At 38.6% G+C, this 12,943-nt stretch overlaps 1 protein-coding gene across 2 annotated transcripts in view; it reads right to left on the reverse strand.

Annotated features, from left to right (window-relative positions):
• CFAP300 (cilia and flagella associated protein 300) overlaps positions 1-9,836 on the reverse strand; it is a 27,524-nt gene extending 17,688 nt beyond the window's left edge. The window contains exons 1-2 of one of the 2 annotated variants that reach the window (XM_007117542.2): positions 9,725-9,836; positions 9,434-9,515 (exon numbers count right to left, since the gene is read on the reverse strand). In XM_007117542.2, the coding sequence (XP_007117604.1) occupies positions 9,434-9,515; positions 9,725-9,834 (192 nt within the window). In that variant the 5' untranslated portion in view covers positions 9,835-9,836. The remainder of the gene's footprint in view (positions 1-9,433; positions 9,516-9,724) is intronic. The other variant, XM_028501338.1, reaches the window with a different exon arrangement.
• Between the last annotated feature and the right edge of the window lie 3,107 nt (positions 9,837-12,943).

Here is a 12,943-nt window from a genome sequence, read left to right on the forward strand (position 1 = left end):
GCTGCATGACCTGTTTATATATTTTGGAGATTAATCCTTTGTCTGTTGATTCATTTACAAATATTTTCTCCCATTCTGAGGGTTGTCTTTTCGTCTTGTTTATGGTTTCCTTTACTGTGCAAAAGCTTTTAAGTTTCATTAGGTCCCATTTGTTTATTTTTGTTTTTATTTCCATTACTATAGGAGGTGGATCAAAAAAGATCTTGCTGTGATTTATGTCAAAGTGTGTTCTTCCTACGTTTTCCTCTAAGAGTTTTATAGTGTCCGGTCTTACATCAGGTCTGTAATCCATTTTGAGTTTATTTTTGTGTATGGTGTTAGGGAGTATTCTAATTTCATTCTTTTACATGTAGCTGTCCAGTTTTCCCAGCACCACTTAAGTAAGTAATCACTGCTTCCACTCTCCCCAATGAAATCTAAATCTAATTGTCAATTTAATTCTATCCAAGGGGTACATAGAAAAGTGATAAATTTCACTTATTAAAAAATGAAAACTTTCTGTATGGCAAAAGAAAGAAAAGTAGCCAAGAGTTTTATTTCCAGGCACCAGCAGTTGACTCTGGCTGAAAAGATCTGAAGAGAAACTTATTAAAAGTATCTTAGGCAGTCTACATAATCATCAGGAGATGTAGAGAATCAGGCTAAGTGCTGGGCCCTCAGAATAACACAAAATCATATGTAGAACTGCCCTGATGAGGAAACAGTCATCCTTGCTATAGTCCCATCAAGCACTAAAAAGAGCTACCATGATCCTTTCCTCACCAAGGCTACTGCTGTGCCAGGACTACCCTAACTGAAAGCTGGATGCCTTTGCCACCACCTTTGCCATAAAAATTCAGGATTCTGTGTGTACCTCTTTCCTTAAGTTGCTCACTTTTCAAAAACTGGTTTTGCACTGATAAATCTGGTTGGTAGCACTAGATCCCAGGTTTGTGTTCTGAGTGCAAAAGAGGCAAGTATTACACAGTAAAGGAAACCATCAACAAAATGAAAAGGCAACCTACTGAACAGGGAAAATATTTGCAAATCATATATCTGATAAGGGGTTAATATCCAAAGTACATAAGGAACTCATACAGCTCAGTAACAACAGCAACAACAAAACCCCTAAAAATCTTTTAAAAAATGGGCAGAGAATCTGAATAGACATTTTTCCAAAGAAGACAAACAGATGGTGAACAGGCACATGAAAAGATGCTCCACACTAATCATCAGGGAAATGCAAATCAAAACCACAATGAAGTATCACTTCACACCTGTTGGAATAGCTATCAACAAAAAGATAAGAAATAACAAGTGTTGGCAAGGATGTGAAGAAAAGGGAACCCTCGTGCACTGTTGGTGGGAATGTGAATTTGTGCAGCTACTATGGAAAACAGTATGGAGGTTCCTCAAAAAATAGAACTAACATATTATCCAGCACTCCACTTCTGAGTATTTATCCAAAGAATACAAAGACTCTAATTCAAAAAGCTATAGGGACTTCCCTGGCAGTCTAGTGGTTAAGACTTCACCTTCCAATGCAGGGGGTGGGCTCGATCCCTGGTCAGGGAACTAAGATACCACACACCTCAGGGCCAAAAAACTAAAACATAAAACAGAAGCAATACGGTAACAAATTCAATAAAGACTTTAAAAATGGTACACATTAAAAAAGCTATATGCATCCCTATTTCATTGCAGCATTATTTACAATACCCAAGATATGGAAAAAACCTAAATGACCTAAATGTCCATAGATGAATGAATGGATAAAGAAGTTGTGGTGTACACACACACATACACACTGGAATACTACTCAGTCATAAAAAAGAATGAAATCTTGCCATTTGCAACAACATAGATGGACCTTGAGGGTATTATGTTAAATGAAATGTCAGACAGAGAAAGACAAATAGTCCATCGTTTCACTTATATATGCAATCTAAAAAAACAGAACAAACCAAACCAAACAAATAGATACAGAAAACACACTGGTTGTTGCCAGAGAGAAGGGCTGGGAGGTGAATGAAATGGGTGAAGGGGTTGAAGAAGCACAAACTTCCAGTTACAAAATAAATAAGTTATAGGTATGTAATGGACAGCATGGTGACTATAATTAATAATACTGTATTGCATATTTGAAAGTTGCTAAGAGAATAAAATTTAAAAGTTCTCATCACAAGAATTTTGTAACTCTGTATGGTGACAGATCATAACTAGACTTACTGTGGTGATCATTTCGCAGTACATACTAATGTCAAATCATTATGTTGTACACCTGAAGCTAATATAATATCATGTCAATTATATCTAAAAACAGGCAAGTGTTTTGGATTCCACTTCGGACTTCCTAAAAAATGAAAGGTGGAAATCACTCCAAATCACATGTATGTTCAAGAAGTGTTGGGCAGTCAGAAAACATAATGATGTCCATGATGAGAAGTAAAGAAAAAAAAAACAATAGACTGGGAGGAAATATTTGCAACAAATATGATTTAAAAGGTGGGGGAGGGGGCTTCCCTGGTGGCGCAGTGGTTAAAAATCCGCCTGCCAATGCAGGGGACACGGGTTCGAGCCCTGGTCCGGGAAGATTCCACATGCCGTGAAGCAACTCAGCCCGTGAGCCACAACTACTGAGCCTGCACTCTAGAGCCTGTGAGCCACAACTACTGAGCCCACGTGCCACAACTACTGAAGCCCGCGTGCCTAGAGCCTGTGCTCTGCAACAAGAGAAACCACCACAATGACAAGCCAGCACACCACAACAAAGAGTAGCCCCCACTTGCCACAACTAGAGAAAGCCCGCGCAGCAACGCAGACCCAACGCAGCCAAAAATAAATAAATTAATTTAAAAAAAATGGTGGGGGAGGATGACATCAATGGCTTAAAAAAAGCCCAACATTTATAAGAAAAACTGACAGCCTGATTTAAACATAGCCAAAGGATACAAAAAGTCATGTAAAAATTACAAATAGCCAATAAACTTATGAAAAGATGCTCAACTTCAAGAGCAGTGAGAGAAATGAAAATAAAAACCAGAAGATATCAGTTTTACTCATTATATTAGCAAGATTTTAAAAGACTAGTAACAGACTTCCCTGGTGGTCAAGACTCCTTGCTTCCACTGCAGGGGACACGGGTTTGATCCCTGGTTGGGGAACTAAGTTCCCACATGCTGCACAGTGCGGCCAAAAAGATAAAAAAAATAAAAAGACTTTTGCTCAGAGTACCGGAAGATACACAATCTTACATACTGCTGGTGGAAGTGTGAATTTTTACCACCTTTGGGGAAGTATTGGATACTATCTTGAACTTTAAAAACATGTATAGCTTATGAGCCAAGAAATTCCACTTTTAGGTATGTGTCATATAAAAATGAAACCACCAATAGATAAGATTTATGTGCAAGGAATTTTTTTAATAGCATTGTTTGCGGTGTCAAAACCTGGAAACTTCGGTGCCCATCAGTAGAATGATTGAATAAAATGGCTGAATAATAATAAAATAAAAGTGGTTGAACACAGTATATCTATACTAGATGGTATGCAGTTACTGAAAAGAAAGTATTAGAATAGAATGTAAGCTCCATATGCTTTTTTTCTTATTCACTGCTATATCCCCAGGGTCTGGCATTTAGCAGTTACTCAATAAACATTTACTGTACTGAATTTGAAGGAAAGCTGTATTTTGAGTAAAAAGAGTAGTTTAAAAGTAATATGTTTGAAAAAACAAAACAGAATAAAACCTCTATTTATATGAACATAAACAAAAGTATGGAAGAATATATACCAAACATTAACAAGTCACCTAAGAAGTGGTGGTTGTGTAGGCTTGTGGGAAGAGAGGGGTTGAGAGGGTTGGATTTGATACAGAAAGATTGTTGACTCTTTGTTCTTTGTTGTTTAGATTGTTGCAGTAAATATTTATCTTATTCTGACAGTCCCTTTAAGCTATCACTCTCTTTACCTAAATAGCTTCTTGAAAGAGGAGTCTATCTTGTTTCACTTCTCTACCAGTTATTCTTCTGTATCTGGCTCCTGCTGCCATCACTCAATTGAAAGTACACTTGACATCACAATTCCAAAAATCAAATGGACGCAGTTCCTGCTCTCATAGAGTTTACAGACTAAAAGGGAAGATATTAAGTAACACGCCATGAGTGTTATGAAGAAATGCAGGGTGCTGTAATGCAGGTACGTAATAGGCAGATCTACTCTAATGGTTTTGGGAAGAAAGGTTAATGCAGAAAGAACATTTAGGTTTAGATCTAAAAGGTGAGTAGGAGTCAGCTGGGCAAAAGGTATACTGGTAAATTCTTAACAACTGATACCCCTTCCTCCCTGCCAAAAGCCCTGATTTGTAGCACTTGCTGATTTCCAGGGTGGATTTCAGGTTGCCAAAAGCTTAACAACCAGCAAAGCTTCCTGAAAATGTAGCAGTTAGGCTGTCCTGAGCTGGTTCCAAAATGACACTGGCAGGACTATTTTTCAATATGGAGAAAATGTGAAGTCTGTAAGGGGAGAACAGAGGGGACTTCCCATTGAAGAAAAGTAATGAGGTTCAGTGTGACCAGAGTTGATGGGCCGATGGTCTGATGAGGTTGGGGAGTTAAATAGGACCTTGTAGGTCAAGTCAAAAATTTTTATCTTAATCTAATATTGATCTAGATTGATCAGTATTTTGAGCTTAAGGGCAGTTGGAAGACCCTGAAGAGATCATCTCTTCAGGGAAGACCCTGAAGAGATCTTTCCAGAGGAAAGATGTGATTAGAGTCATATTTTTAAAAGCTCATTCCTACTGCAGTGTGGAGATGAATCGAGGGGCTGTAAAGAGACTGATTAGGAGGGATGGTACTACTGTAATCCAGAAAGGTCTGATGTTCACATGAGAATGCTATCATGTCAAAATGATAGCAAGTGGGAGGGAGAGAAGTGGATGGATTCAATGAATATTTAGAAGAAGGGACAAAGGGAGAAGGAGGAATCAAAGATGACTCTTAGAATTTTTGCATGAATAATAAGGCAGAATGAATGTCGTTTAATGAGAGGCAAAAGTGGAGAGGACCAGGTATGTGGGTGAAAATTAGTACATTCAACAAGTATTTGTGAATGTCTACATTATGCCAAGCAAGACAAAGTCTCTGTTCTCATGTTGTTTACATTCTAATGGTGGAGCTTAAAGGTAAACAATTTACAGGTATCATATATGCCCAATTACAAAAGTCTTCCCCAAAATTATTCTTCAGAAAAAAGGGAAGTTGCCTTATAACTTTAAAAAGTCAAATAAAGAGTGTTTGTGCAATTATTTTAATTTATATAATACACATCTTGAAAAGATACACATATGCTGGAATTAACCCCAATTAATACTCGCTTTGAATGCTTTTTAGAGGTCTTCTGAAGAATCAGCAAAAGGGGGAATTTAATTCAGATTTAGTAATTATCCCTGGGGGGTATCCACTTACAATTACATTTTAAATGTCATAATGAAAGGAAGTAGGTTAAGTGGCCTGCAGTGAATTGGCCTGGAGCCAATGGAAATAAGTCTTCATAAAGGCCCCTCAAAGCAACAGTTGTTGTTATTGAAATCACAATTATATACCCAAAGAATGAATTTTTTTAAAGAAAACAAAAAACCCTGCCCTAATGTGTACAAATGGTATTTTGGGTTATAGAATTTCCAGTGAGACATTAGACGGGATTCTCTGAATCTCAGATAGCTTTAGGAAAGCTGATATCCTTTGGAAAAATATTTGATTCACAAACTAGTTCCAGTGATAACAAAGATACTGAGGTCAAATGCATGCGAAGATTTGCATAAACTTGTTTCATAAAATGTGAGAGTAGAAACATATTTCTAAATATTTTATATAACACAGTTTAAATGTATGTTTATTATATGTCACACATATGAAATATAAGTAGATGTTTGACTTTATCATCTATCTGGCAGACTGCTGATTTCTGATCCAATATCAAATCTCTCCTTCTTCCTTAAGGAATCCCAATTTTATTTGGAACAGCAATGTGCTCAGCTAAACATTTGCAGTTCCTAGCAGTCTCTGTGGTATGTGGTCCTGAGATGTAAGCAGAGTCTGGTCATGAGATATAATGTGTTGTGCGGATCTTCAGAAAACTCTTTAAATTAAGGAGCTCCCTTGCAGGACATATGGAAGATTCCTGTCATTATCCCTAGTCCATGGTGAGGATGCCAACACTATATACTAAGCCCAGAGCTCTCTCTTGAGACTCAAAGTGAGATAATATATTGAACTATCTAGGATACTGCCACTTGTATGCACCTCAAATTTAGCATGCCTGAAACTGAACTCATTTTCATTATATATTCTTTTCCACTTTCTGTGTATTTAAATCTGCCACTCTAATCAACCAAATCAAAAACTTGGTCATCCTACACGTTGCCCTTTGCCTAACTCTCAATTATCTTATCAATCCCTGAGTACTACGTTTTTCATAAACGTCTCTCCAGACCATCCCGGTGCCCCTGTCTTTTTTTTTTTTTTTTTGCTGTACGCGGGCCTCTCACTGCTGTGGAGCATAGGCTCCGGACGCGCAGGCTCAGCGGCCATGACTCACGGGCCTAGCCGCTCCGCGGCATGTGGGATCTTCCAGGACCGGGGCACGAACCCGTGTCCCCTGCATCGGCAGGCGGACTCTCAACCACTGCGCCACCAGGGAAGCCCCAGGTGCCCCTCTCTTAATTCAGGGTATCACCATATACTGTCTGGAGGATAACAGTTTCCAATTTGTTCTCACTGCTTCTAGACTCAGTTCTAACAATCTACTTTCCATACTTCTTCCAGGTGATCTCAGTACTTTAAATTTTACGGTCTTGCTGAAAACCTTTCAGCAACTCCTCACCAGCTAGATAAAGTCTAAACTCCTTTGTATGGCACATAAAGTCTTATACAATATCATCCCACCCATCTGTCTAAAATAATCCCACTTTGTCTACCTGACAAACTGCTACTCATCTTTCAGGCCCTAGCTCAAGTGCCCTCTTTTGGAAACCCTCCTTTAACCACCTCAGTCAAAAATGACCACTTCCTCTTTTGTGCCACTACAGTACCTTGTGCATGTTATGTTTTATATCACTTCTCATTCTGAAATGCAATTTTTGGTCTGTTTCCTTCTGTGTATTGTTCATCTGTACAGACTTAGGAACTAAAGAAATATTTGCTGGATGAATATTTCCTTCCTTCCTTCCATCCACTTACTACCTCACAAATAAACTTTTGGAACATAATTTGTTTTTAAATTGAAAGGGAAAATTCATAATCTGGAATCCTAGTTTAAGCAGTACCCTTCGTTCAGTTATAGTTTTTGTAGTAGAAATGACATGGAAGTTGGAGTCAAAGGCCTGGGTTTTGCCATTTGCTGGGCAAGCTTGCACAAATTATTTAACCATTCTGAGCTTCAGTTTCCTCAGCTGTAAAACGGGGGTCAAAACACCAAATTTACCAGATTGTTGTAAAGATTAGTGATAAATGTATAAAAAGTTCTGAAAGCTGAATGTGGCACACAGGAGTCACTACTGCTTTGGGAAAACACTTTGTAAAGTAGTATACAAATGTTAATAACAATAACAGCACTTATTATGACCCAGGCATTTTGCTAAATATTTTATATAATTCATTTAATCTTCATAATAATCCCATCAGATATTCAGCATTATTTTCATTTTCAAAAAGACAAGCACTGTGACCATTTTGCAGAAAAGTAAACAGAGGCTGAAGAAGGTTAAGTAACTTGCCCAATGTCATAGAGCCAGTAAGTGGCAAGAGTTGGAATTTGAACAGAAACAGCTAACTTGAGGCCAAATGAGCGGGGGGATCCAGGTTTTGTAGGGCTCTAAGCATAAACGATTTTAGGGACTCTAAGAATACAAAACAACTACTTTTGAAAAACTCCAAAAACATGTGAACATACTGCTGGAGTATCTCCGAGTTCCTTGGAAGAGGATTCTCTAAGTGAGGAGCTTTAGCTAGTGAGGGGCCCTGAAGATTCATTAGCTTCAAGGTAAATCTCCTTCTGGGCCATGCTCTTAGCCACAGTGCTTTATTTCCTCCAAATTAGTTACATGAGTAAAAATAATGATTGTATGAATACAGTTCTTTAAAATTCATGTCCTTCTTGGAACCTCAGAAAGTGACCTTAGTTGGAAACAGGGTTGTTGCAGATATAATTAGTTAAAACGAGGTTATACTGGAGTAGGCTGGGCTCTTAATTCGATATGACTGGTGTTGTTATAAAAAGAGAAGAGACACAGTCATGGACACATGATGAGAGAGAGCTACGTGACTTTGACAGAGGTAGAGATTCAAGTTCTGCAGCTGCAAGCCAAGGAGTGCCAAGGACTGCTGGCAACCATGAGAAGCTAGGAAGAGGTAAGGAAGGATTTGTCCCTATAGATTTCAGAGAGAGCATAACCCTGCTGACACCCTGATTTTGGACTTCTAGCCTCCAAAACTGTAAGACAATACATTTCTGTTGTTTTAAGCCACCCAGTTTGTGGTACTTTGCTACAGCAGCCCTGGGAAACTAATTTCCCTCACAGTAAATATTTTGGTTTCTTAACTAGGCTAATATTTTCTTCACTGCACTATCATTCTGTATGAGATGATCTGAGTTTTTTATTTGTTGGCAGCCTTGCCACGGGTCTGTAAGATTCTTGAAAGCCAGGCTCCTGTCTGTCTTGTTTCTTCTAGCAACCCCACCACTTGACAGAACTCCTAGCACATGGTAGCTCTGGGAAGTGTTTGTGAATGAGTAAATAAACTCTGCCAACTATGCTACAGTCAATGCCTGAAGGGCATGAATGGCAAAGATAATATCACAAACCCTAACAGTATTTTCCATTTAATTGAGGATTAAAAAACTTCAGGATTTTAAATAACGTGAATGAAATTTAACAAACACACCAGAATTTGCACCTTCAAATGAGTTTTTCCCTTTCAAAGCAGTTACCTCTACCAGCTAAAGACTTATTCCAATAACTCCGCCACTGCTTAAGACTTTTTCTGGAATTCTTCATTGGAACTGCTAATACAGCCTGTACTCACAGGGTAGACTTGATTCGAGAAACAACCAAAAGTAATTTGAAGCTAACTCTAGTAAATAAAGCTGGTGATAAAGCTGGATAATATTTAAAAATGAGGTGTACCTATTAAAAGAGAGACCAATTTTCTAGCGAGAGGCTGACTTTTCAAAATGGAAAAGTTCTATATGGCAGGATACTGAAGATGGGCTAATTTATGGTGATACGAAATGTATCACCTCTTAAAACTGATCATTTGAACCTTTTTATTATTCTCAAACTCCAAGAAAACGACGTCACTAAGTAATGGCGTCTTCACAAGAATTTATGCCGAAGTGGGAAAAAATGTAAAATCAGCAGTGGTCCAAGGAACTCTCCAACCCCCATACCAACCATAACGAAATCATCCTTCCGATAAACCTGAAACGTCTGGTCAAACCCGAACGCCTGCGCCTTGATTCTACCCAGCATGGACCTGGGGCAGAGAAGAGAAAGACAGTCAACTTGGGGTAGCATCCTCTGGGGGAGCACATTCAGCCCGTCCCACCCACGGAGTCCGCCCCTCGCCCCTGTTACTGCTGCCTCCCGGTTTCACTCAGGAAGGGGCCGCCTCGCCGCCCGACCCGCGTCTCCGCAGGCGCGAAGACCGAGGTGCTCTTCTCTTCCTGCCCCTCGGCCTCTCACCACTGGCGGAGCCGGCTGGTGGTCTCCGGGGTGCTCAGAGACTGGAAGGTTTTCTGAGGCAGGAATCTGAAGTAATAGCCGCCCAAAGGCCCCAGCTCCCCAGCCGCCATCTCTGTCTTGGCTGCACGGAGCCAGGGCCGTTTCCATAGCAACGCGGGGGCCGTTTCCATGGCAACGCGGGGCCGTTTCCATAGCAACGCGGCGCCCGTTGGGTGGGCCAGACGCTGCGGGGGCGGGGCCAGAGTGGGGCGGGGCCACGGGTCTACCTAGGCCGAGGAGATCCGCCTCCCGGCCCGGCGGCAGCTGGCCGAGGAAAAATACCCCTTGGGGTTTCGGGGCGCAGCTACCGCAGCTCCTCCCGAGAGCGTATCGTCAGTCTCGCTCCTTCACGCCGTCTTAGCAGTGCTGGAAGCTAGGGGTCGGGGGCGGAGAAAAATTGCCAGTACATACTTGTTGAAATTAACTCGATAATAATTACGCCGCGTGGGTTAATTTCTTAGTCTCAAACGCTGTAATCTTAGATTTATAGCTATCTAAGTTTAGTGACTCAAACATTTCTGAATAAAAAGTTATTCTGAATTAATTAGGTTAATTAATTAGGTTTATCTATTATGACTACTGGGAAAACTATTCTTTTACTATCCGGCTTTTTTTTTTTCTTCAAAAGTTACATCTGAAGGCTAAAAAAAATTTTCCATATACAGTACAGTACAACGTGCTGTTTAATAGAAACACGTATTTCTTATTTCCTATTGAAAATTACCTTTCGTATCTATAGTTTTGTTGTTTTGTTTTGTCTAATAGCTGTGTATCTGAGCTTCAGAAGGGGGAGAGAGGGATGTCGTTCTTTTCCACCTCCTTGCTAACTCCCTTTTCTTTTCCCCAATCCTCCAAAAACTGATCTTGATTATTCCATATTCAGCCAACAGCAGTAGGAGAAAGAGGGAGGGAAACGCACACACACAGAATATTCGTTTTAGTTATTGATTTTATTTTTTCATCAAGCCTTTGTCTTCTAAGTAGGATTAGTCCCTTTATGTTATGGACATGGTTGGGTTTAAGCTTACCATCTTGTTTGTTGTTTTCTAATTCTGTTCTTTTTTCCTTTAATCCAAAAGTAGGCAAGAAAGAAGGAATAATAGAATATTTTTATTATTCCATTTTTCTCCTTTTTAGCTTTTTAGTTATACATTTTAGTATAATTTTTAATGATTACTCAAGATAAAATATGACTCCTTGATTTATTACATAGCACCTTAACCCATCACTTACACTATATTTCAAACAAGAACCTTACAACAGGTAAAATCTATTTATTCACTTTTCACCTTTTGGGTTTTTTTGGTCAATATTTTACTTCTACATAGGTCCAAAATACATTATTTTGTTATACTGTTATTTTAAACAGCCAGTAATATTTCATATTTACTAGTATATTTACCCTTTACATTTTTCTTATTCCTTCCAGCAGTTCTGAATTTATAATCTGGGATTATTTTCATTGAGTTTGAACATCTTCTGTTGGTATTTCCTGTAATTCAGGTCTTCTGATGAGTAAGTTTCTCAGAGTTTGTTGTCTGAAAATGTCCTTATCGTCATTTTTAAATGATGTCTTACAACACACTGTACAGAATTGTAAGTTGACAACTTTTTTCCAGCACTTTAAAAATGTATTCTCTTGTCTACTGGATTCCAAATTTTTGTTGAAAGGTCAAACATTAATTTCAGTGTTGCTCTGTTCAAAGTCATATGTCTTTTTTTTCTCTTCCTGCTTAAAATTTTTTCTTTGCCTTTGGTTTCAGTAGTTTGGCTATCCTCTTCTATCTCTCGTGTGTGTGTGTGTATTCTTGTGTATGTGTGCTTTTGTGTGTGTCTTCTATTTTCATTCTGTTTGGGATTTGCTGAGCTTCTTGAATTCTTTCACTGATGCCTTTTAATCAGTTTTTAAAAACTCAGCTATTATCTCTTCAAATATTTCTTCCACTTTGTTCTCACTCTTCTCTTTTTCTTCGACTCCAATTACATGTATATTAGAACTTTTAACGATTTCCCATATTTCTCTGTTATATCTTTTTCAATTCTTTGTTTCTTCTTGTGCTTCATCTTTTCCATTCTTTATTGACCTGACTTTGAATTCACTAATCTTTTCTGCTTAACTCTTAATTTCAGATATTTTATTTTTTAGTTCTTGAATGTCCATCTTAATCTTGTTTAATATATTCTGTTTAAATCTCCATTTTTTCATTCATTTAGTATACATTTTTCTTTATTTAACAGGTTAAAGTTATTTTTAAATCTTTGAGTGCTTCAATAGGAGAATTATTTTTGGATCTGCTTCTTCTCCCTGTTTTATTTCTTGATTATAAATCATGTTTCTCTGCCTTCTCACACATTTAACAACTTTTTGTTTTAGGTACAACATTGCGTGTTTGAAAAGTGTAAGAGATTCAGAAGACATTATCTTCCACTGGAAAGTATTCACTATTTGAAGGTGAATAGCCGATAACTTTAATATAATCAGGGATTCAATGGGTCAAGGCTGAGTTTTAGTTTTAGTAGGACTGAACCACAGTCCATCTCTTTTCTCCTATACCTTGAGCAGGCCTGACTGAAAATCTAACAGATCTCTATCTTTTGGCCCCCAAAGATGAGAAAATTCAGGTTTTCCTTTCAGAGGTGTTGAACTTGCTCTTTAGCTTCCCACATCGTACAGCATTGAAATTTAGCAAATATCTTAATGGGGAGACTGAATGTGTGTTTGAGGCAGGCCCCATCCTTCCAGTAGGACTTTGTTTTCTAAGCACCATGACATTATGGAAGATCTCACTCTGTGCTTTAGAAGTCTTTGCAGAGCAGCTCAGCATCCTACACATAGTACCCAAACTCAGCAAATTTTCTTTGGAAGTGTAGCCATGTTTGACCCTTCAGATTTCCTTGCATGACCACCAAAAGTCATTCAATCTTTACTTTGCATATCAGCCGGTAAATGAGACTATTGAAAGAAAGGTCTTGTAAACATCAACTCATCTTGGAAGGATTTTCTGAGGGAAGTATTAGAATGTAGATTCCTTGATTTCAGAGATTGAGATTGAGAGATTTCAGAGACAAGAGATTGAGATTCCACAGGTCTTGGATGGTGCCTAGGAACTTGTATTTTTAATACGCTCTTTGGATGAATTCGATGCAGGTTTTCTACACTATTCATTGAGAAAAACTTTC

Source organism: Physeter macrocephalus, chromosome 16 (assembly GCF_002837175.3).
Source record: "Physeter macrocephalus isolate SW-GA chromosome 16, ASM283717v5, whole genome shotgun sequence".
NCBI lineage: Eukaryota > Metazoa > Chordata > Mammalia > Artiodactyla > Physeteridae > Physeter > Physeter macrocephalus.